At 46.3% G+C, this 22,572-nt stretch overlaps 1 protein-coding gene across 1 annotated transcript in view; it reads left to right on the plus strand.

The window, feature by feature from the left end:
• Positions 1-22,572, plus strand: part of ptch1 (patched 1) — a 48,053-nt gene that overhangs the window by 20,621 nt on the left and 4,860 nt on the right. Inside the window, exons 8-20 of the mRNA XM_062384844.1 lie at positions 726-873; positions 2,352-2,483; positions 2,635-2,790; positions 3,134-3,232; positions 4,188-4,313; positions 7,104-7,222; positions 7,795-8,458; positions 9,159-9,468; positions 10,958-11,100; positions 14,869-15,052; positions 16,671-16,951; positions 19,323-19,460; positions 19,582-19,724. Coding sequence (XP_062240828.1) covers positions 726-873; positions 2,352-2,483; positions 2,635-2,790; positions 3,134-3,232; positions 4,188-4,313; positions 7,104-7,222; positions 7,795-8,458; positions 9,159-9,468; positions 10,958-11,100; positions 14,869-15,052; positions 16,671-16,951; positions 19,323-19,460; positions 19,582-19,724 — 2,643 coding nt within the window. The remainder of the gene's footprint in view (positions 1-725; positions 874-2,351; positions 2,484-2,634; positions 2,791-3,133; positions 3,233-4,187; positions 4,314-7,103; positions 7,223-7,794; positions 8,459-9,158; positions 9,469-10,957; positions 11,101-14,868; positions 15,053-16,670; positions 16,952-19,322; positions 19,461-19,581; positions 19,725-22,572) is intronic.

Genomic DNA, 22,572 nt, shown 5'->3' on the forward strand with positions numbered 1-22,572 from the left:
CCTGTGAGAATACAGCAGGACAATGTCAGGGAAATCCACAGCGGGGAACAGTGGGCCAAACTGGCAAAATACAAATATATATCAAGATAAAAAAAGCACATGTACAGTACAGCAAATATGTAATCGTAGAAAGGCATGTGATATTGCCTCTGCATTGGTTTTTCGATTATTGGTTGTATAAAACAAGAATTTGAAAAAAAAAAATGAATACAATCAGAAAAAGTCACAACAAGGCTTATTATTTGTTGCCTTATTATGAATATTTTAAATCTATTTCACATGTGGATATTTCTGCTGCGCAGTGTCTGGCAAATGGAGCACGTTTCACCGCTATGGGCAAATTTATCCAGGGCCCAACATTCAAATCAGATGGAACAATATTATGCTTAAGCAGCAGGTGGTCTTAACACACCACTGTTTATGATGACTGTCCTCCAATGGGCTCCAGATGCTGTGGTTTTGATGAATTTCGTTTTCCCTTCTTGGTTAAATTAGAGCCCTCTCTGTTCTGGGACCTCTGGTTTCGAAATTAAACTCCATTTTTAGTTTCTGGTCTTCGTGGAAGATTAATATTCTGGTGTTATTCCATTCCTCTCTGCTTCTCTCATCCCCCTGTTGGTTTGGTGGACGCTCCCAAGTAAAGTTGATGTTGTCCTGCACCCCTTCTTATACTCTTTTTTTTGTTTGTTCTCCCTCTTTTTCCTCCCTTTTTCCCGCCTTCCCAGTGCCCAGGCCTTGCAGACCATGTTCCAGCTGATGACTCCCAAGCAGATGTTCGAGCACTTTCGCGGCTACGATGATGTTTCCCACATCAACTGGAACGAGGAGAAGGCAGCAGCCATATTGGAAGCCTGGCAGCGAAGATACTCTGAGGTGAGGGGGCCAACAAAGAAAGAGAAAGGAAAGGGGGGGGATTTACAGTGCTGTAAATCACTGGCCGGATACAGGTGAACATGTAAAGGCCCCATCCAAAGCCTGGGCCCCTGATAGATACTAGAACCACTGCTGGTGCGTGGTAAAGGGCTGAAGCCTCTCTCTCACTGCTCGGTAGAGAGGAGCGTCAGAGCAACATGGAGAGCATGTCTGGAATACATTAACGGAGAGCTGGATATCCCTCTCTCTCTCCTCTCTCTCTCTCTCTTTCTCGTACTCGCATACAGACGCACATGCAAACACGCTCAAAAGTTCACACACAATCGCTTTCCCAGCTGTGGCCCCATTGGTGGCTCACGTGTGACATCATCTGGTCTTTGTTTGAGGGCCCAACCTCTGTTCGACATGGTGTGACCTTGTGTGTGTGTGTGTGTGTGTAAACCTATATGTGTGTGTGAATACAAATGCGTGTGTGTGCACCATTTATCTTGGGGCCCTTGAGTCGCTGATAGAAAAGAGTCGTGATGGTTCAGATACAGTTTTTTTTATCAATGGCAGTAGAGGTAAAGAAGTAAAAGATGTCAGAGTGTGTGTGTGTGTGTGTTATGAAAGATTTGGCGTGTCTGCAATATTATCTGCTTGGATATCTGTGATTGACACATGCTTACATGGGTGTGTGTGTGTGTGTGTGTTTGTGATGTAGCGTGTGTTTTCTAATGTGTGTCAGCCAGCTTTGCTCCCCACTGTGCAGTTACTACAGTTCAATGTGGAAGCCATCTGTCCGACCCCAGATAGTGCAAGAGAGAGAGAGAGAGAGAAGATGGGCCATGGTTCTGTGTAGATAAACCGCCCACAACATATCAACTCAACAGATTCAACGCACTATACCAGAAATCAGATAGTTTACAAGGCAGAGTGTTAGGGCCCTGTTGAATTTTTGTTGGGGTGGAATTACAAAATAAAGTTGTAATATCAGCAGAATAAAGTCATAATACTTCGAGATAAAGTTGTAATTTTAGGCTACGTGTCATGTTAGAGTGGGAATATCAGGAGATCATCCTGTCGCCTGTGTTAAAACGCAGAATGTGTATCTTTGAAGTCACAAATAATAATAATACATCATATTTAGACAGTCTCTCATATTTAGACAGTCTCTTATATTTAGACAGTCTCTTATACGTTGTATAGGTTTCACACATAACGTAATAGTTTGACTCATTAATATCACATGATCAAAGTATCAGGACTTTGAAAAGATTGTGTACGATTGTGTGTTGGTAACATACAACTGTTAAACACGTCAAAGAAGTCCAGGCATCAGAATCGATATCAGAACATCTTTAATATTTAAGACTGGGAATACGGAATTTGGACTTTCACCCGAGCTGCTGCTGAGTAAAGGCACTCTCAAGACAAATCTTTGTTCTCTTATTGCATAAGGTTTTCTCATCCCTGTTTCTGTTTGTCTCCGTCTCCAGGCGGTGCTGCAGAGTGTGGCAGCAAATTCGTCTCAGAAGGTCTTGTCCTTCACCTCAACCACTCTGGAAGATATTCTCAAGTCCTTCTCTGACATTAGTGTCATCCGCGTGGCCAGTGGATACCTGCTGATGGTGAGAATGGAGAAAAATGTTGTTTATCTCCGTTATATCTGAGAAATGCAAACAAAGTCATCAAATGAAAGATGGAAGGAAGGTGCTTTATACATGATCTAAACACTCATGTTGATTAACAAACGATTCTACATTTGCTGTTGGTGTTCAGCTGGCCTATGCGTGTCTGACCATGCTGCGGTGGGACTGTGCCAAGTCTCAGGGCGCCGTGGGGCTGGCGGGCGTCCTGCTGGTGACACTGTCGGTGGCAGCGGGCCTGGGCCTCTGCTCTCTCCTCGGCATCTCCTTCAATGCTGCGACCACGCAGGTAAATCACAAGCACGCCACTGGACAGGGAGTTCGCCTGAGTCAAGACCGACTGATGATCACAGTGAAATAAAAATGCTGAATTCCTTTTATTTGTATAGAAGTTTTCAAAGTGTTTTACAAGTGCAGATAAAAGAGAGTAGAAATCAAAGCCAGCCGAGTTGTTTTTCCAACGTTCACGTGAATTTTCAAAGTCAAGTTTTTTTTTTCCGATGACAACGACATCACATGAACGCACAAATTCCCATTTTTCAGTGGTGATTTGTAGTGTTATAATCCAAAACTAAGTTACCCTTTGCGGCGTGCTCATGCAGTTTGTGTGTGTTTGTGCGTGTGCGCTACAGGTGCTGCCCTTCTTGGCTCTGGGAGTAGGAGTGGACGACGTCTTCCTCCTCGCTCACGCCTTCAGTGAGACCGGACAGAACAAGAGGATCCCGTTCGAGGTGAGACCAACACCCACACACACTCGCCCTCTCCTACTCATCATGTTCCTGCCCCTCTGCTATCTTATCTCCTCCATAGAGGAATGTGTGAAAGCCTGTCTGTGCCTGTGATGTAGCATCTAACAACTCACGCGCGCCACACACACACACAAACACTTCTATCATCTAATCTCCGAAATGTATTCCCTTTTCTGAAAACTGAACAGCAACCATTCCAGTTATTCAAGTATTTTGGAATTTTTGTTGAGTTAAACACAACTAATTAAAATGACACAATAACGCAAATAAAGTGCAACCGTGTGCGTGCGTGTGTGTGTTGTGCGGGGTTAACATTTCATCTCCAGAGGGGGAAAACACAGGCATGTATTTGCTTGTTTTTGTTTTTCCCCAGCTTCCCTCCCCCCTTCCTGCCCTCGTCTCCCTCATCCCCCCAGCTTTCTTTGTGTGGCTGAGATGAAAACTAAACAGAGCTGAACCTGATCTCTCCTGTCTGACGCACACTCGCACACACACACACACACACACACACACTAAGATGCACACCCCTGCAAACACTTCCTGTGTGGTCCTGCACGTCCTAAATCTTCATACAGTCACCGCCAAACCTTTCAGGGGTGTGTGCACATCTATCGCTACTATTTATCGTCAGAAATAGATAAAACGACTTGTTCAGTCACTATTAGTTCACCAAAATTGATTTATCTTCAGAGGCGGCAGGTCATTTTACTGTCTCTCCCTTTTCCTCCCCTCTTCACACCCTTGTAGACAGGCGCAGGAAGATAATCCAAGTCCTTCAGGGCGTCAAGAAACATTGCAATCACTGTCAGTCATATCAGTACTATGATAATTGGACATAATGTCAAGTGCTACATGTTTTGCCCTCGGCGGAACTCTGATCAAAAGAGCAGAGTTTATTGGATTTGCTTTCATGTGTCTCCCTCTGTGTCTCCTGCAGGACCGTACGGGGGAGTGTCTGAAGAGGACCGGGGCCAGCGTGGCCCTCACCTCCATCAGTAACGTCACAGCATTCTTCATGGCAGCCCTCATCCCCATCCCGGCGCTCCGAGCCTTTTCTCTGCAGGTATATGCCCGGTAGTCAGCTAGCATGTGTGTGTGTGTTTGAAGTGTGTGTACATGTATGTGAGAGTGGGTTCAGCTGTGTGGGGCCTCTCTTCCTCACACTAATAGTCCTGTTCCAGTCCTCATTGGCTCCAGATTTCTCCAGACCGTAGTTTTATTGATTTCATTCATCAAACTGTAAGTGTGCGTTTGTGTGTGTGTGCATGTGTGTGTGGGGAGGAGTGTGTGTTTTGTTAAATCCTTCCAGCCCTCTCCCTCCCTCTCCGTTTTTTGGAGGCTATTTAGTGGTGGGCCCGGTGTCTGTCCAGATTGTGGCTGAGGTCCATGTAACTGAATCCCTCTGTGTGTGTGTGTGTGTGTGTGTGTGTGTGTGTGTCTGTGTGTGTGTGTTTGTGTGTGTGTGCGTGTGTACTTCCATATCCTCACGCGAATATATGTATGTGTGAGTTTGGAGAGTTGTAGTATCTGTGTGGGAGGTTTGAAAAGCAATGGTCAAACTTGTGTGTGTGCGTTTGTGTGTGTGTGTTTTGTGTATGCGTGTGTGTGCGTGTGCGTTTATGTGTGTGTGCTTGCATGTGTGTGCTTGCATGTGTGCGTGTATGTGTGTGTATGTGAAGGTGGGGGGGATCCAGAGGGTAGCTCTGACTTTGCTCACATCTGTCAGTAATTATAGACGTCACCAGAACAGTGAAAACTGGGACAGAGTGAGACGTCTGTCAGTCTGACACAATGCCTCCAACATTAACCCATTTGTTTGCATTCAAACGCTCACTCAGTCCCACTGATTCACACTGTACAGAGATATTAAAAATCAATATAAAGGATAAACGCTGGATGAGCAATTAGCGTGCTGATTGGGTCTGTGTTGGATTTATATGGTTGGGTTTAGGCCAATCAGGATATGTCTGTAGATTCTTTACTCAGGGAAGGGGTTGTCATTACATTGAAGGAAGGTATGGAAATAAATACTTATTAATACTTTAAATTCTTTGCTGTTGCCTAAGTGATTGGTTTTACTAAAAGTGCTGTATATACTTTGGTAGATGTGCAAAATGATATCACTCTATCCTCTCACACGCACACACACACACACACACACACAAACAGCGTGGCAAGATGACGCCTCACTGAGTACAATATTAGCATGTGTGGATAGATGGCTTTAGTACCGCAAGTCTGTCAAACATGATCCATTTACCCCATGGGTCTAATCCACGCAGCCTCGTTTTACACAGACACACACACACACACACACACACACGCATGCACAACACACACGCATAGCATGCATACTTTGCACTTGTGGTTTTGTGACTGGTGGAGGGAGGGCAGACTCGCGGTGAGGTAGACGATCATGCTGATACCCTTCTTTTATTATGGAACACAAACACACACACACACACACACATCAACCAGCGGTGTTCATCGGTCAGCCTTGTATCTACGCTGAGATGTGTGTTAGTGTGTGTGTGTGTCTATTTATCACCATTAAAAACTTCCTGTTGTCGACTCTCTCTCTCTCTCTCTCTCTCTCTCTCTCTCTCTCTCTCCCTCCCTACCCCTCTCTCTCTCCTGCCTCAGTCATGTCCCTCGTTTTCTTCCTTCCATCAGCAAGAGAGAAAAAAAGGAATCTTGTCCAGATAACAACACGAAAAACACACACAGGAACACACACATTCATGCGTGGAGGACAGATGTGATGATAAATCTCCTGCTCTGGGGTCAGCTAGTGGTCGCACTGTGTGTGTGTGTGAGTGTGTGAGTGAGTGGAGTCATACTGTATCTGTCTGGACGTTAGTGGGCCAATTGAGAATTAATTGTTCTCCTCTACTTACAAAGCTTTTTTCCAACTTCACCTCTTTTCTCTCACATTATTTCTCTTGGTGACTGAATAGCGAGCTGTGGAATGAGGGAGGGCGAGGATGTGTGTGTGAGTGTGTGTGTCTGGTTGGCGTTTAGGTGTGGTTTAAGTAGGAGACTGTACCGTTTTTTGTAAAGTTGGCAGCAGATACTTTTGTGTGTGTGTGTGTGTACGTAAGGGGTGTGTGTTGTCTGTACAGCCACAACGCCTGCTCATCACCTCAGGCCCCGCGGGCCTCTGGCTCCTTGGGTGGTCTGGCACGAATGTGTGTGTGTCTGTGAATGAATGTGTGCGTGTGTGTGTGTGTGTAGTGGTCTGGCAACCACGCAAGATCCAGATTGTACTCTGGGAAGAGCCCCAACCTAACCCCAACCCCCATCCCCTGCTCCACTGCACCACCTTCAAATACTTAACCACAACACTGTACTGGCTTCTATTACACACACACACACACACACTCACACAGATGCCTTGCTTTTCCCTACTCACTCCGTTTTTGCCTCGAAAGGAATTGAAAATGTGTTGAAAGGCATTTTTTCCTTGAAGCCAGTTTATTCAGATTGTGTTGTTTTGAGGTACTTTTAAGCGTTTTCAAGTGTTCACATTAAAAGGACAACAACGTTCACATTGACAGAGATGCAGAAACATTACATTACATTCGATTTTTACACCATTATTTGAGGTTTTGTGTAGAAAAACACAAGTTTACCTATTGGCTCTTAGTGTGTTTAATTCTAATATAGCCACCTTTTTAAAGCCCCCACCTTCTTTAGTCTTTGTCCCACCAGACTTTTCTCGTGTCACCTCCTCTGTCTCCTCCATCATTTTTCCATCATATAAAGACGCCTACATCAACAGCCCAATCCCTCTCTTTGCTATTAGCAGGTTTTTCCATCAAAGAGCCTGATTTCCCTTCTGTTTTTCTCGCAGGCTGCAGTGGTTGTGGTGTTTAACTTTGCCATGGTGCTGCTCATCTTTCCCGCCATCCTCAGCATGGACCTCTACCGTCGAGAGGAGCGACGTTTCGACATCTTCTGCTGCTTCTACAGGTGTGCACACACACCAACACGTCTTCTTCTTTTCATTCCTAATGAAAGTTATTGCGTTCTCTGCTCATTCAATCACCCGTCTCATGTTTCTCTTCTGATCTCTGATCTAACATCGGATAACACGGTTATCTGTGCGATATATTCACCTTAATCCGTCTCAGTCAAACCCTAATTACTGCTTAAGTTGTCTGTTTCTGTCTGGCTGCTCTGAAACGAACTTGTCCGTCTATCTGTCACAGTCTTTATTAAACTCCACCAGTCTGCCTGCCAGTCCGGGCTTGCTCGCTGGCACAGCGGCTGTACAGATGTGCACACACACTATTAAATTCCCTTGTCGGGTCTCTGCTCTATATTTCATGCTGCTGGCAGAGAGAAGAAGAGTCACAATAGCAGAGATTTTTCAAAAACAGATTTAACATCTTTGAACTTCTCTAGAATACTGTAAGATTGAGAGTTCTGAAGAATTTCACAAAATCTGAGCTCCTATGTGCTTTATGTCCCGCCTGTTTAGTCTCCTTATAAGTTCTGACAGTCCACGCTCTGACACTTCTCCCCTGTCTTTATCTCTTCAGCCCAGGTGCCAATCGTGTGATCCAGATCGAGCCTCAGGCCTACCTGGATGGGGCGGACGGGAGTCGTTACAGCCCTCCCCCGTCCTATCGCACCCCACCTCCCACATATCGCACTCCTCCCCCGAGCTACAGTAGCCCTCCTCCCTCCTACAGCAGCCATGGCTTTGCCCAGCAGACTGAAATCACCATGCAGTCCACAGTGCAGCTCAGGACAGAGTATGACCCCCGAACTCAGGTCTTCTACACCACAGCCGAGCCCACTTCCCAGATCTCTGTTCAGCCCATCAATACGGCTCAGACCAGGAGCAACCCAAGTGACTATTACTGCAGCAATGCCAACGCCAACAGGAGCAGCAGCAGCAATCTAAACAACAACAATAGCGGGAGCCGGAGCAATGGTGGGTCCAGAGGTCCCGCCACCTTTCCCCACCATCACCCCGCACCTCCTCCTGCAGCCCCGCCGGCTAGCTCGCTTCCTCAGTTTGATGCGGCCTCGTCGGCGGCTCAGAGCCCGGAGAACAACAGCTCCACACGGAACCTGTTGTCCCAGTTTGGAGAAGCCTCGCTGGGCCTGCGCTGCCTGGAGCCTCGCTGCTCCCGCTGGACCCTGGCTTCTTTTGCTGAGAAGCACTATGCCCCGTTTCTCCTGCAGCCCACCACCAAGGTGAGCTCAGTGTCCGTGTGTGTGAGTAGAATAGAGACGTGGAGAACGAGCTCCTGTGTGAGTGGGTTCGTGCTGACTCACTGTGGGGATAATGTGAACAGGAGGGTTTGTCAGCAGAGCAGGAGTAAATCTGTGCTTGAAGTTGTGGTCATGTCCTATCTGAGTCACGGAAACACACACACACACTGACCTCAGTTTAGTGGGTGGCCAGTCCTCTCAAAGTCTTCCAGAACTGAAGTCATGTGGTGGCCTGTGCTTGACTTTATTAAAAAACCTTGGTTCTTTTCATCTCACTGTCATGTGTTTCTCCATTTTTCCAAATTGCTTCCTGCACTCCTCTGATGCCTTAATCCAATACGCCCCATTACTGTGGATGAGTTAAGGAAAAAATTGTCTTTTTACAGCCTGGATCTTATTTTCTTATTTTTTTGGGGGGGTGCTGCTATCATGGTGATCACGTGAGGCAACAAACAGAAGTGTTCATCAGACAGTTTATAAACAAATAGACAGAATAAGTGAAAAAAAATATTTCAAATGTGCACCTCCTTCGTTTGGCCAGGTTTTGTGAGAAATTCCTCCTGTGCATCTTTTGGAATCGCTTGCTCAAAGAGAGAATGCATCCATGTCTTTGCGTGGTTCAAAGTTTGCAAGATGCCCTGCCATCATCGGTCAATCCTCACTCTCATCCCTCTTTCTCCAGGTGGTGGTGATCGTGCTCTTTCTCTGCCTGCTGGTCGTCAGTTTGTACGGGACCACCCAGGTGAAGGACGGCCTGGAGCTGACGGACATCGTGCCCAGGGAGACCAGCGAGTACGACTTCATCGGCGCCCAGTTCAAGTTCTTCTCCTTCTACAACATGTACGTGGTGACGCAGCGGGCCGAATACGCCAAGATCCAGCCGCTGATGCACCAGCTCCACCGGAGGTTCCTCACCGTCCGCTACGTGCTGAAGGAGGACGACGGGCAGCTGCCGCGCATGTGGCTTCACTACTTCAGGGACTGGCTGCAAGGTGAAATTCAACTTGATGTATGATGACCAGGCACAGACTTAAATTGGAATTGATCACAAAACTCATTGTTTGTTATCGACGACAAAGTGAGTCAGATGCAGCAACAGGATCCAGTCACTGTGTTAGATCATTTGAATGTTTTCCCAGATTCTGACGTCAGAGGTGGTTTTGTTATTAATACCTCGTTCGGTGCCGCTATTCAGGATCGTTCAGGCATGGAAATAATTTACTTTAACTTATCCTCGTGAAAACGTTTTGAGATCATAATTTCCTTCAGTGTTTTGACATGAATCTGCAAGAAACAAGATGTTGGGCAGTGGTTCAAAAGTAGGTGGGATTGCAAAATGGACACTGACAGTAGCTGATTAAAATCACTTGTGTCTTCCATGAGAGGGCTTGATGGAGGAGGACAGATTTGGAGGCCATGTTTTTATACTTAGGGTTTGGCAATATGGAGTGTGTGAGGGCCTTTGGCAGCAGAGATGGTTGCAGTTGATGCTGGGATTGCACGCTGGCACTGAAATACACAAGATACTACTGTTTGTGCTGGCTACCTTCAACAAGGAGGACATGTTTTTCCGTGTGTTAGTTTGCAGGATTACACAAAAACTACCAAACTTTTTCCCATGACATTTTGTGGAGTGATGCGGCCTGAGCTAAGGATGAATCAATTAAATTTTGAAGTGGATCTGAATAGGAATTTCTTGGCAAGATAAGGTGTTAGCCCCGGTAGTGGGGTGTGCTCTCTGAGGTGTTAAATATTTTTTGGGCACGTCACCTAACCAAACTTTTAATTTAAGGGGGTCCGACATTACTTTGTCTGACCTTACATTTGCATGATGTCAGGATTCACTGTGGGATGGGTTCCTTGTTCTATACCCAGCACTGACGGTGCCTGAGAATTGTGACGACTCCACTTACTTACTGACATGCCCCTAATGATTGAGCAGATTTTGTGTGTGTGTGTGTGTGTGTCTGTCTGTCTGTGTGTGTGGGTGGGTGTGCGTGCCTGCTGGGAACCACACAGAGCTTGTGTGGGTGAGAGACCGAGGTAGAGAAGGAACTGTGTCTGATATTGCTCTCTGCAATGGTGGGACAAATTGGAGCCAGACAGGCCAAGCAATAGACCCATAACAAGATCTCCCAAAGACGTACCACAGCGTGGGCCTTGGGGGAAAGCCAAGGCCCACATATGGATTAGAGAGCAGTATAGAAAAAGGAGACATGTGTTACTCATATATTCACTAATGATTGCTTTGAATCAAAGGCAGCCTATTTTAGGCGGTTGAAGACCGGTTTGTTGGTGAAGAATTGAACTGCGTTATCATATTCATCAATCAGGAATACCACAGGGTCGGTGTTAGTCGGTTGCAGTGTTGTGTTGTGTTCTCTTGCACTGTGCTGGGTTTCTATGTGTTGTGTTTTTGCTTTGAACCTTTTTTTTAAACATCCACATCTAACCGATCTGTCTGGTTGTGGTTTCGTGCAGGTCTTCAGCAGGCGTTTGACAAGGACTGGGAGGCCGGCCGCATCACCCTCAACAGCTACAAGAACGCCTCTGACGATGGCGTCCTGGCGTACAAGCTCTTGGTGCAGACGGGACGCAGAGAGAAGCCCATCAACTTCAACCTGGTACGTTCACGCCCGTGTCAGTTTTTCCCATGTGATTCAATGTCCAGATATGTGAAAGTGGACATGCACCATGGACGTCTGAGGGTAGAATTCAGCGAGTCTGAAACGGTAATGTCAGATATAAGATTTCTGTGTTGGTACATCGTCTGTGTAGCAGCTTCCTATTCTTTCAATTCTTTGATTACCATGGGATTTCTAAGGTACTGGCCCCTGCTACCAAATTCCTGGTATTGTGACATCCAGTGTATCTGTTTTGTTATGTGTGATCGGGGCCGAACAAGCCAGCTCCAGCTTAAAAAACTCTCTCTTTGTATTCCACTTCTTAGTCCTTCTTTCTCTCTATGTCTGTCTGTCTTCATCTTCTCTCGGTGATGTCTTTACCGAGCCCAGGAATTTAAAGCTCTCACCGGGGCTGCAGTCTGCCTCTGAAAAACCTATTAACTCTTCATTTAAACCATTTATCCTCTGTGCGTGTGATGTGCATGTGTGCGGGGGCCTTGCAGTGGCCCTCTCTCTTTTAGCGTCAAACCTCTAAGTCTGACACTTTGTGAAGTTGGGAGGTTGAAATAAATAGAGACACCGCAGTGAAATTCCTATAGCCCCCAATGGGTACGTAAATAATAAGCTCGGATTCTGCAGCCCCGTGGGAAAGAATAATTAAAATCGTTAAAAATATAAAAAAATATTGCAATATATTCACATTTTTGTTGCATATTTTGGATAAAGTTAGATTCATTGATGTGCGCCCTGTCTCCAGTGTTGCATTGGAGCTGTGTTTGACATCCAACAATGACACAAGCCACCAGGTGATGGAAGCTCTGAAAGGAATTTAGTGGAAGATCAAATCAAGTCTCTTCCATGTTCAGTGAAAGATGCAAAAACATAGATAATGACAAAAAGCAAAGTGGAAACGGAGAAAAACAAATCATTTGTCCATATGAAGCTGAGGAAAGGAACTGATATGATGCTGTTTTTAGTTTGATACCACCACCGAAAAAAGCCACATACATGAATGCATGGCTGCATTCTCTGGCAGGAAACAGCGAAAACAGAAGATAAGGTGCTGGAGAAGAATGAAAATAAAATTCTTGGATGGGATTTCTACACGAAACACAAAACAAATCACGTTCCATTAAACAATGAGATTATTTTCCACAAAGATAATGAACTTTAACATTGCTCCACTGGGTCCTGCGTTTAATGATATTCATCATATGTTGTTGTGTGTTGCGTTTGCATGTTGTCTTATTCATTGAGCTCCATTGCAGTAGCACACAGACTCTTCCAATCCCCTTCCACTGGCCTAACAGGAAGCAGAGTTAGACCTGGTGTGCGGCCCCGTGACATCACTTCCTGTGCATGTGAGGGAAGTGTATATGCCGTGAGGCGTGGGGGCCGCCAGCAGAGCTGCCTGGGCTTCCCGTGACAGCTTGAAGACATACAGTTGTTGCTGCTGTTAAATTCAATCCAGATCCTCTGGAATCCAGCTCTCTCTCGTGCTATCTCTCTCTCTCTCTCTCTCTCTCTCTCTCTGTCTCTTCCTCTCTCCCTCGCCCTCCCTATGTGCTCCACTGCTGTGTCCTCTCTGAATGAGGGGAGCTCAAACACGTGGTTCCTTTTGAGGAAGCTCTGTGTGTGCATGTGCATGTTTTGAGTGTGCGTTCGGCTTTTTGTCGGTTGTGTGTGCACTTACAGCAGTAGCTGTTTTGCTTTGTGCCTCGAAATGAGGACCAGATCTTTTCCAGCCCTGGCAAATTGCAAAGCTAGATGTTTTATTATGATATGCCACTCCACGGATCCATGCAGAGGTGTTCTGCCTTTTGATCTGTCGCTGCTGACATTTCTCCCTGTGCCGGGTGACCATTCGTTCCTTATGGCCCAGGGCCTGGGTCTCATGTGGAAGCTGGTTCTCCTTGTTAGTGCGAGCATGTGTGCATGGGTATGTGCTTTGGAAATAAGGCAACAGAGAGATAAAGACTCAGAGTGAACGCAGGGAAAGGAGGAGCTGGAAAGTCTGTAAAGTTCTAAGGAGGACCGCACTGACACTATCAAGGGCTCTTTTCTTCTCAGGATTCAGGTCGGTCTGTGGCGCCTGGCATTCTGGGTACTCGTAGGGGTCAGGAGAAGCAAGTGTGAGCAACATTTGTACAGATGTTGTGTTATTTTTATAGCTCTACTCCATTTGCTGGGTGGCATTTCCTTCAGTGTTAACAACCAGGTTAACTGCACACAGACGGGCTCAGGGACTCCAGCCAATTTTTTTATTGTTACGCTAACTGAAGCAATTTTTTTCCCCCTGCCCCCTACCCCTCCTCGTCGAAACCCCCACCCCTACTCCTTCCTTCATCTACCTAGCCCCATGAGTCCAGCTTCACCCCCAAAACTCTCCCTGCCTCCGTGAAGAAGGGATTTATGGTTCCTGGAAGGGAGAGTGACAGAGCGGTGTGCTGTAATGGTTTTACCTCTCAGGAGGTAGCGATGCTAAGCTACGCTCCTCTGCCTCCGCACGGGAGGTTGGAAGTAACGGCCCCGAGCAGGAGAAGCCATTCTTAGTCTACACGGGGAGCACAGCCATCACAGCAAATGACTGAAACAGAGCTCAGGAACAATCTGCACATAGACAGACACATGGGTTGACAGGGAAAACAGCTTTGACAAAAGTAACTTCCTTTTTTGGGTGTCTACAGTCTACAGCCATGCATCTATGAAGTTAGGCATTTATTTACAGCTAGCAAAGATGGTTGTGTTGTGTGTGTGACGCATGAATTCTGGATTGTTGACAGTCCGAGGAGGTCTGGGACGCAAGATGTATGCAAACGCATCCTGGGCCACATTGGAGGCTAATAAACAATAAATGTTTTTAGAATTATCATATTTTCCATAGACCTCCACAATTTGTATATATATTTTGATTATACTACTTCAAATTCATTCTCAGATTGGCTAAACATATAGCAAACGGCAGTAACAGCCTTTTTGGGAAGAGCCACGTTCTAATGCCGGGGTATGAACTGACGTACTCCGAACTGCCTAATCGGGATCAGTTCACCCAAAAATAATGTTAATGCCAGGAAGGAGCAGAGAGCATGCGTCACATAACAAATATTAATATATTACCATGTTCAGAACTTGGTAACACATTCAACTGCGGCAGCTGCAACTCCTCTGTCAGAAATATATTCACAGTGGTCAAGACATTGGGCCTGAGGTTGGCCAGCCAATATCTACTGTATGTAAAGGGAGAAGCTGATCCTGCATTTTCCATGTTTTAATGTGGCATGATAATTCTGGGAAGCCGCGATGAGAAGTACGGGAAATTCTCAAAAAGAAACCAGTGTTTGACTTGTTGATTTTTCTTTGGTTGGAAAGAGAGAGGGACTAATATTTGACTCTTATTTTGAAAGCTGCTCCGTTCTCTTGCACTGATGCGTGTGTATAAATAAGCACGTCTGTGGTCAGCTCACCTGTAGAATGTTTTGGTTCAAAATGTCTTATTTCTATAATAGCTTTTCGTGTCCAATGCACACTTGACGCCCGCATTATGATTTCATATGAAAGCTCCACCTCCTTCTTTGACCTCGGCGGCACTTTTTTCCAGTCACTAATTAGTTCCTTTACGAAAAGGTCAACGGTCTAAACTCCATCCAGGGGTGTGTGTCTGAAAGTTGTGTTTTGAGAAAATACCACAGAGCAGCTTCAAATCTGTGTACTTCAATTATTACATTATCATCATTCATTCATCCCCTCTCTCTCCTATTCTTTTCGTAGTTGACTCGTCAAAGGCTTGTGGACGCAGATGGGATCATCAACCCCGGGGCTTTCTACATCTATCTGACCGCCTGGGTCAGCAACGACCCCGTGGCGTACGCCGCCTCGCAGGCCAACATCCGCCCACACCCTCCAGAGTGGCCCCACGACCGCACCGACTCCATGCCCGAGACACGCCTCAGCAGTAAGTTCACGAGATATGGTACAACTGCAAACAGGTCGCATTAAGAGTGTAAAGGAAGTGTTTCTCTTTCACGCAAGGAAGAAAATTAAGCATTGCATTAATTTGAAATGCTGCGGTTTATAACTGCTACGTGTCGCAGCTCAAATAAATTACATTTACTAGGTTCTGTCTGAAACTTTAAGCTGAGCTCCTTGTCTGCCTATTAGCTTTCAGACGGGGTGGTAGACTCTACCGTAGCACTCCGTTGTGTGTGTGCGCCTGTGTGTGTGTGTGTGTGTGTGTGTGCGTGGGCGTGTGCGTGTGTGTGTGTGTGTGTGTGTGTGTGTGTGTGTGAGCTCAGGTTGCAGGGTCGACGACCAAGACGTGGCTCAATGTGGTCCTTCTAATGGTGCCTGTGGTGACTGCTATAATCCTGGCTACCATGGGGCCCTAGTATAACACACACACACACACACACACAGACACAGGGATACACACACAAACATTATTAAATCCCAGTGACCCCAAACACTACACACACCCTGTTCTAATTTCCCTACCACACACACGGTCTGTAATTCACATTAAAAAAAGTACATTCATGTTGTTGTTTGATTCCAGCCTGTGATTTGGTACAAGTCAGGAAGTGCTCCACGGGGGAGGAAAATGATTGGATAACAAGGAGAGGGACCGGGTTTTGGTGGGAGGTACAATTGGATAACAAGCAGGAAGTCCTTTACAGGGGAGGTAGGTGGGTGGGGGTATGATTGGATAAGCAGCGTGAAGTGCTCGGCTGTATGGGAGCTCCCCGAAGCGGATTGGTGTTGGCCCGAAGCCAACGTGTGTCCCTAAAATGTATAGTTGAGACGAGAACAGACCAAGCCATGTTAGCAAGTTCTCCAGTCTGACCCTGTCGGCACTGCAAAATACACACACGCGGGCGCACACCAGCACAAGGCGGCAAAAAAAAGTGTATTTCTATAACGAAATAGGATAGTTAGTAGAGCGATTGATAGATGCAGAGTTTCCGAGTATGCAGCAATGTGTTATTACAAAATCTGAACGAATACACTGTTTTGTCCGCGCCAAAGATGACCTCATCGCTGCATGACGGTCAGGTACGTGTGGTTATGCATCCGTGTTATGCTTTATGTGGCTGTGCTAAGTTTAGGGTGTGGTAATGGCGGTGGTTCTGACATTGTAATTACGGTGAATCAACGTTAGCCCTGACACGCTGCTGTGTCTGGAACTGATAGGCCCTCATTAGCCAAGCTGGCCCACAGACCGGCTGGGGTTGGAGTCAATGGAGCTCTGTTTCACACCGTTCCGCCCACCCCCGCCACACACACACACACACACACACACGCACACACGCACACTTGCCCACAGATGTAGCTACTCTTGGAGCGTGGTTGGATTTGGGGGGGAAAACCTTGATATTGGTGGTTTGGCTCAAGAGATTAAATTATTTCTGCAGATTCCTAATGTCTTTCAATCCGAACAGATGTGCAGATGTCATTGTTGCCATTGATTCGATGTCTTATCCTTTTCTTAATGTTTAGCAGTAATCCATTTTTCTGGATCAAAATGTCATCAACTTGCAAGGTTGACCTTTCCTTTCACTTTCCGTTCCATCCAGTCCCGGCTGCCGAGCCCATCGAATACGCACAGTTTCCCTTCTACCTCAACGGGCTCCGCGAGACGCCGCAGTTTGTGGAGGCCATCGAGAGCGTGCGAGCCATTTGCAGCAACTACAGCCGACAGGGCCTGCCCTCCTACCCCAACGGCTACCCCTTCCTGTTCTGGGAACAGTACATTAGTCTGCGCCACTGGCTCCTGCTGTCCATCAGCGTCGTGCTTGCCTGCACCTTTCTGGTCTGCGCGCTCTTCCTGCTCAACCCGTGGACCGCCGGCATCATCGTGAGTGTGACAGCAGACACAATATTATACAGCACAAGGCAGAGAAACATGCATGAAACCATAGGCTGCAGCAGACGTTGATAAAGATTTACATTTAGCTGCTTATTTGATTATCTACTAGTTTGATAGACCATGCCAAAATACATTTACCCAAGAATTGTGCTTAAGTACAATCTTGCAAGTTACAATTGTTATTCCACTTTCTAAATCCATTGGGCTGTTTCGGAGGAAAATATCTTGTGTTTTACAAATTTTAACTGAAACTTTGAATTATACAAATGTTGCATATGAATACAGAGCATTCGCATTTCACCGGCTTGGTAGCTAGTGACTGGAGCCTCCTTCCAGGGATGACTCGTGCTTTTAATGTTTATCTGCGACTGCTGTTGTTTGTAGTTTTCTTATTCTACTGTTATATTTCCAGTGGTCTGTGATAGTTTGGATTTCAAACTGCTACAGAGAAAAAAAACTCAACGTGTTTTTCTTTCATGACTTTTTATGTGTGGTCCTGAAGGCATCTCTAGGCGAGTCAGAAAGGATACAGGGCTGCTGTGTTATTGTAGCCCCAGTCAACAGTGTTTATCTTGTGCTGTTTTGTTAGGGCCAGTGTGTTTAGTCTAGTCCAACACTCCCAGACACAGATTCTGAAATGAATCGGGAAAGGACACAAAGTCGCTCGAGCAACTTGCTCCCACTCTAAACCTATAAAAAGTTTGATTTTATTTCCATCCTCCACACTTCTCCTCTGCCCAGTCTTTTCGCAAGTTTCCAAGGATACACATAAACACACATTCGCATACACAGGCACACACACTTAAAGCAGACACACAGACGTGTATACACTTGCACACATGCAATATGAACATGTAAACACACAGGTACATAATTCACACAGAAACACATACACAGATCACTCTGGTTTTTCTCTCTGGTGGGTTGGATTTTACGACAGGCAGTGGCCAGGCCACCTGAGCCCTTAAACAGAGGAGGAGGGGTGGGCCTCATGTTCATCCTTCAGGCTTTACTAGCAAGATCAAAAGGCAAGTTATGGAGAGGCGTCAAGTTTAACCATTTGGTCTGTCCGGGACCAGACCACCGCCAGCCCTGCAACGTCAAACCCTCAACCCTAAGCCCCCTCAAACCCTCTTAGCTATTTGCCCTGAAATCCATCTCACCCACACAGACACAGAGTCCTTGTTTAAACCTTGTATCTCGTGTTTAGATTTATACAGGTTGTTTCTAATCCCCTTGATATTGATTGCTGCTCGCACTTGGAACCAGAATGGATTTAGAAGCATCACTTGGGATCTGGTTTTGCTTTCATCTGTTGTAAAACAACAGATGCACCCTTGTCAACCTCAAGTTGTGTCAGAGTCGTTCTAAATCTAAAGAGCAGAAAAGGTGAAGTCTAGTTTAATTCCCTGAACATTTCTGGACGTGACCAACACCAAATGTTTTTCTCTGTCAGTGTCCACTTGTCTTCAGATCATCCAAAATGCACTTTAGCAGAGAGTCTAACTGGAGTCAGATGCTGCTCACAAACACTGCACACAAATACCCCCTCGTGGACAAGCAATGCGGATACTTACATGCATTATTCACCCACACCCACACATACATATATAAACACACACACACACACCGCTCCCTCCCCTGCCCACCTCAACCTTCTTCAAAGGGTTTGGGCCCCATGTAACCTGACACCTGTCAGCTGATAATGGCATTTACTCCCAGCTCCTGTCCTGCTCTACTGAAACCACCAAACACACACATATGTACACACACATACACACACATCCATAAACACACACATGCGGTTTGTACTTAACACTTCTCTAAGGCAGAATATCACATCATCCTCTTTTCGTAATGCACTCCATCTGTCTTGTGTACGTTCAGAGTCTACGTCAGCTGTAGATTCAAATGCTGTGAATTACTGTCTGTTTATCACAGAACAATAACACAGAAGATTCTCTCCCACTATGCTGACATGTGTTTCATGTGTTCCAGCCCTGGGAACTGTGGATAGAAGTTGTAATTATTATTATCCACACAGACAAAGAGCAGAGAAACATTTGACATAAACAAATTGGTGAAAACCAGTTTATTCTCTCCAAAAGAAGATGCTTGTAAAGAACGGTTCATGCAGATCCATGTCTTGTGAGAATTATGGGAATTTATCCTCAGAAACATGGTTCAAGCTGAACTACAAGTGCACAAACATAAAGTTAAACTTTCTATCCTACTTGTGGCCACGTTCAGCCAGAATATTGTGGGTTTTATCCTGTGTTTCATTAAACGTTTAGAATCACTTTTCATATCAATTTATCAACCACTTTTACTTTTTTAACTGAAACGCCTCCTTTTTCAGGTGTTGGTGCTGTCCCTCATGACTGTGGAGCTGTTTGGCTTCATGGGGCTGATGGGAATCAAGCTGAGCGCCGTGCCGGTGGTGATCCTCATCGCCTCCGTGGGCATCGGAGTGGAGTTCACCGTCCATGTGGCCCTGGTAAGCGCAAACACGCACAGTGACACAAACAACTAAGAATAAAATAACCTGCATCAATCAAAGTTAAGAAAGGGTTCATATAAGTCCTTGATATATGTGTTGGGTATCTTGTGTTTCGTAGGCATTCCTGACCGCCATAGGGGATCGTCACAGGCGGGCCGTGCTGGCATTGGAGCACATGTTCGCTCCGGTGCTCGACGGAGCCTTCTCTACCTTATTAGGGGTCCTGATGCTCGCAGGCTCCGAGTTCGACTTTATCGTCAGGTGAGCACAAATTGAACCTCGTGAGAAAATGCTGCTTTAATTCTGCCAACACAGGATTGATCTCTCACAAAGGTTATTGTGTGGCGCCTGTGTGGCGTTAGTAGACCGTTGAGACCATGCCTCAACCTGCATGTCACACAGGAATCTACCTGAGACACAAATCATGCATGAAGGCCGCACTCTTCCTCCCTACCCTCCCTCCATCTCTCTCTTGTCTTCCACCCGCATCTCAGTTTCATGCCCCCTCTCTGTAGACCTCCTCCTACCTGTTTTTTGTAAACTTCTCGGGGCTCAATCTCCGAGAAAACTTCATAAACAAGGCCTTTATCTTTCCCCACCTTCCTCTCCCCTGTGTATTTCCCCCCCCCCCCCCCCTTAATGCCTCTCATGCCTGACATTTTAGGGGAAATCAGGGGAAGGATGGAGAGTTGAAGGTCAGGAGGAGCAGGGAGGAGGAGGGCCTGGGGGGAGTAGATGACGAAGAAGAGGGGAGCAAAGAGTGCAGTGAAAGGGAGTGATAGGGGAGACAGAGCGGGAGAGGGGGTAGAGAAAGAGAACAGGAAGGTCCCTCTGGCTTTTGTAATCTTCTTCAGCTAGTTTAACTGCCCTCGCCAGACATTTATAAGTATGGGAAGGGGTAACAGGGTGGGGGGGCAGTCGTGGAAAGACAGGAGAAGTGGAAATTAAAGCCGACACACTTTGGGGGCTCTGCGGCGGTGGCTACTTTTGTGTGTAAGACAAGGGCAGAAAGGTAACAACCAGCTGCCGGTCACGGGAGGAAAATGAATGATAGTGTACATTCTGGAGGGTTATGAGAAGTTTCCACTGAGCGCAGTGGATAATTTAAAGTCTCTCATGGTCTTACGTGGCAGCACATGCACACATTGTTGTTGGAGGCTATACTAGGTAGCTATATAATTTGTTTGACCTGCTCCTTTAAGAACAGGGTGCACTGAGGTCCATGTGATTTTTAAGAGCACAAACTCTGTCATGTATATGGGCCTCTTATATACACACACAGACACACACACACCAACGTGCTTCCTGACCTTGTAATCATGAGGGTCAATGATGCTGTGCCTGCCAGTTAGAGCACGAGAGAGAGAGAGAGAGAGAGAGAGAGAGAGAGAGAGAGAGAGAGAGAGAGCTCATACACACACAAACACAGGGAGGCCTATAGAGCATCTCTCCTCACCTCCAGTGGTGAGCTCTGGTTCCTGGCTCGGTCCCGGGCCTCCATTTAGAGGTTCTGCTGTTGTCTGAGCAAACAAAGCAGCGCCCCAAGACGGTGCAATAACAACAGGCCCGGCTCGTATTTTTCTGCTTGCGCCGAAAGAAATGTTTCCCTGACTTTCCCCCGTCAGCGCTGTGAATGTTTTCACTCCAAACAGCCTAGCGGGAGCACTCGGCCCGATATGTGGGCTGCGCGCGTGCGTAGCGACATGCATGTGCATATTCACGCCCAAAGTTGATGTGGCAATTACCCATCCTGTTGTGAATGGAAATCATAACCCCCATCCCACCCGATTGCATCAGTTCCATTTAAAGACAGTAACAATTCTTCATTAAAATATCTAGACCTATGTTAAATATAAATGTATGTGTGAACTTACATTATCCAAAATGTTTCCAACAATGTTCAGAGAAATCCCTAATTTGATTCAGGACAATAGGGCGTTTTATTTTGGTGGACTTCTTCATGCACATCCTCTTTACCTGTGACCTTGACCGTTTCTGTAACGTCCCGGATACACGACGTACGACAGAGGAAAAACACGCTGCTCGCCATTCGACTGTTTTTCTTTTCCTTCCTTGGACTGTTATTCTTTGACGTTTGCTGCGTAACGTGAATAAAACTTTCACACATTACCATAGCCGTGAAGTTGATTTGCATCTGAGTCGTGTCAGGAACATTTTCATTGGCAATGGTTTTGAGGACAATAACTCCCATGATCCCAGACAGTGTGTGTGTGTGTGTGTGAACCTCTTCATGAACCTAATGATTTGCTCTAGATTTGTTTATTGTTTTTATTTAGTGAAGAGTTCATTGAAGGATGAATTCTCTTACAAGAACCCTGGGATTGATTCACACCCGCTCACAGCATGACATCCTGTACTCTGTTCACATGAATGTCCCAGCAGCAGTAGCACTGAGCAAGAATAAGTCGAGCTGGTGATCTCGTTGTTGGTTCCCAATGGGAAGTGAGGCCACCCATGCTGGGCAGACAAGGACTGGTCCTCACCTGTAGATGTTCCTCTGTGAATTGTTTTTCTCCCTGCACATGAATTGAATCTGAGGTCTAGTGTGTCTACACTCTGGTACCACACATACAAACAGCAGCGTCTTGAAGACTCAGGCAAAGGGGTTAGTGGTTCATTAGCACTTCCCTGAAAACCTGAGAGCCTCCACTGGAGACCCATGTCAGGAGGAAAGCCTCTCCATTAAGGGAGGAAGCTGGAGTGGAGCGTGAGGGAGGTTGGGATGGAGGGGTGTGTTTCGGAGTGGGGAGATTGGGGGGTCTTACCTGATACATTGGAGATTTAATTAGACAGAGGGGATTGTGCAGTGGCCGGGAATTTCACAGGGGCTTAGCTTAGAAAGAAGGGAGAGAAAAGAGAGGTGGAGGAGAGAGAGAGGAAAAAGAAATAGAAGAGAGAGGGAGAGAAAGAGAGAGAGAGAGAGAGAGAGAGAGAGAGAGAGGCCGGGGAGGGGGTGGCACTCTGAGGGTCCCCTTCTCTTTTTTCCCTCGACTAAATTGTTTAAATTCTATACCCTTCACTTCATTTGTTTGCTTCGCTCCCTCTCTCTTTTTTAGAGCCCGAGAGAAGAGAGTAGCGAGGGAGGCCC

Source organism: Platichthys flesus, chromosome 3, assembly GCF_949316205.1.
Source record: "Platichthys flesus chromosome 3, fPlaFle2.1, whole genome shotgun sequence".
NCBI lineage: Eukaryota > Metazoa > Chordata > Actinopteri > Pleuronectiformes > Pleuronectidae > Platichthys > Platichthys flesus.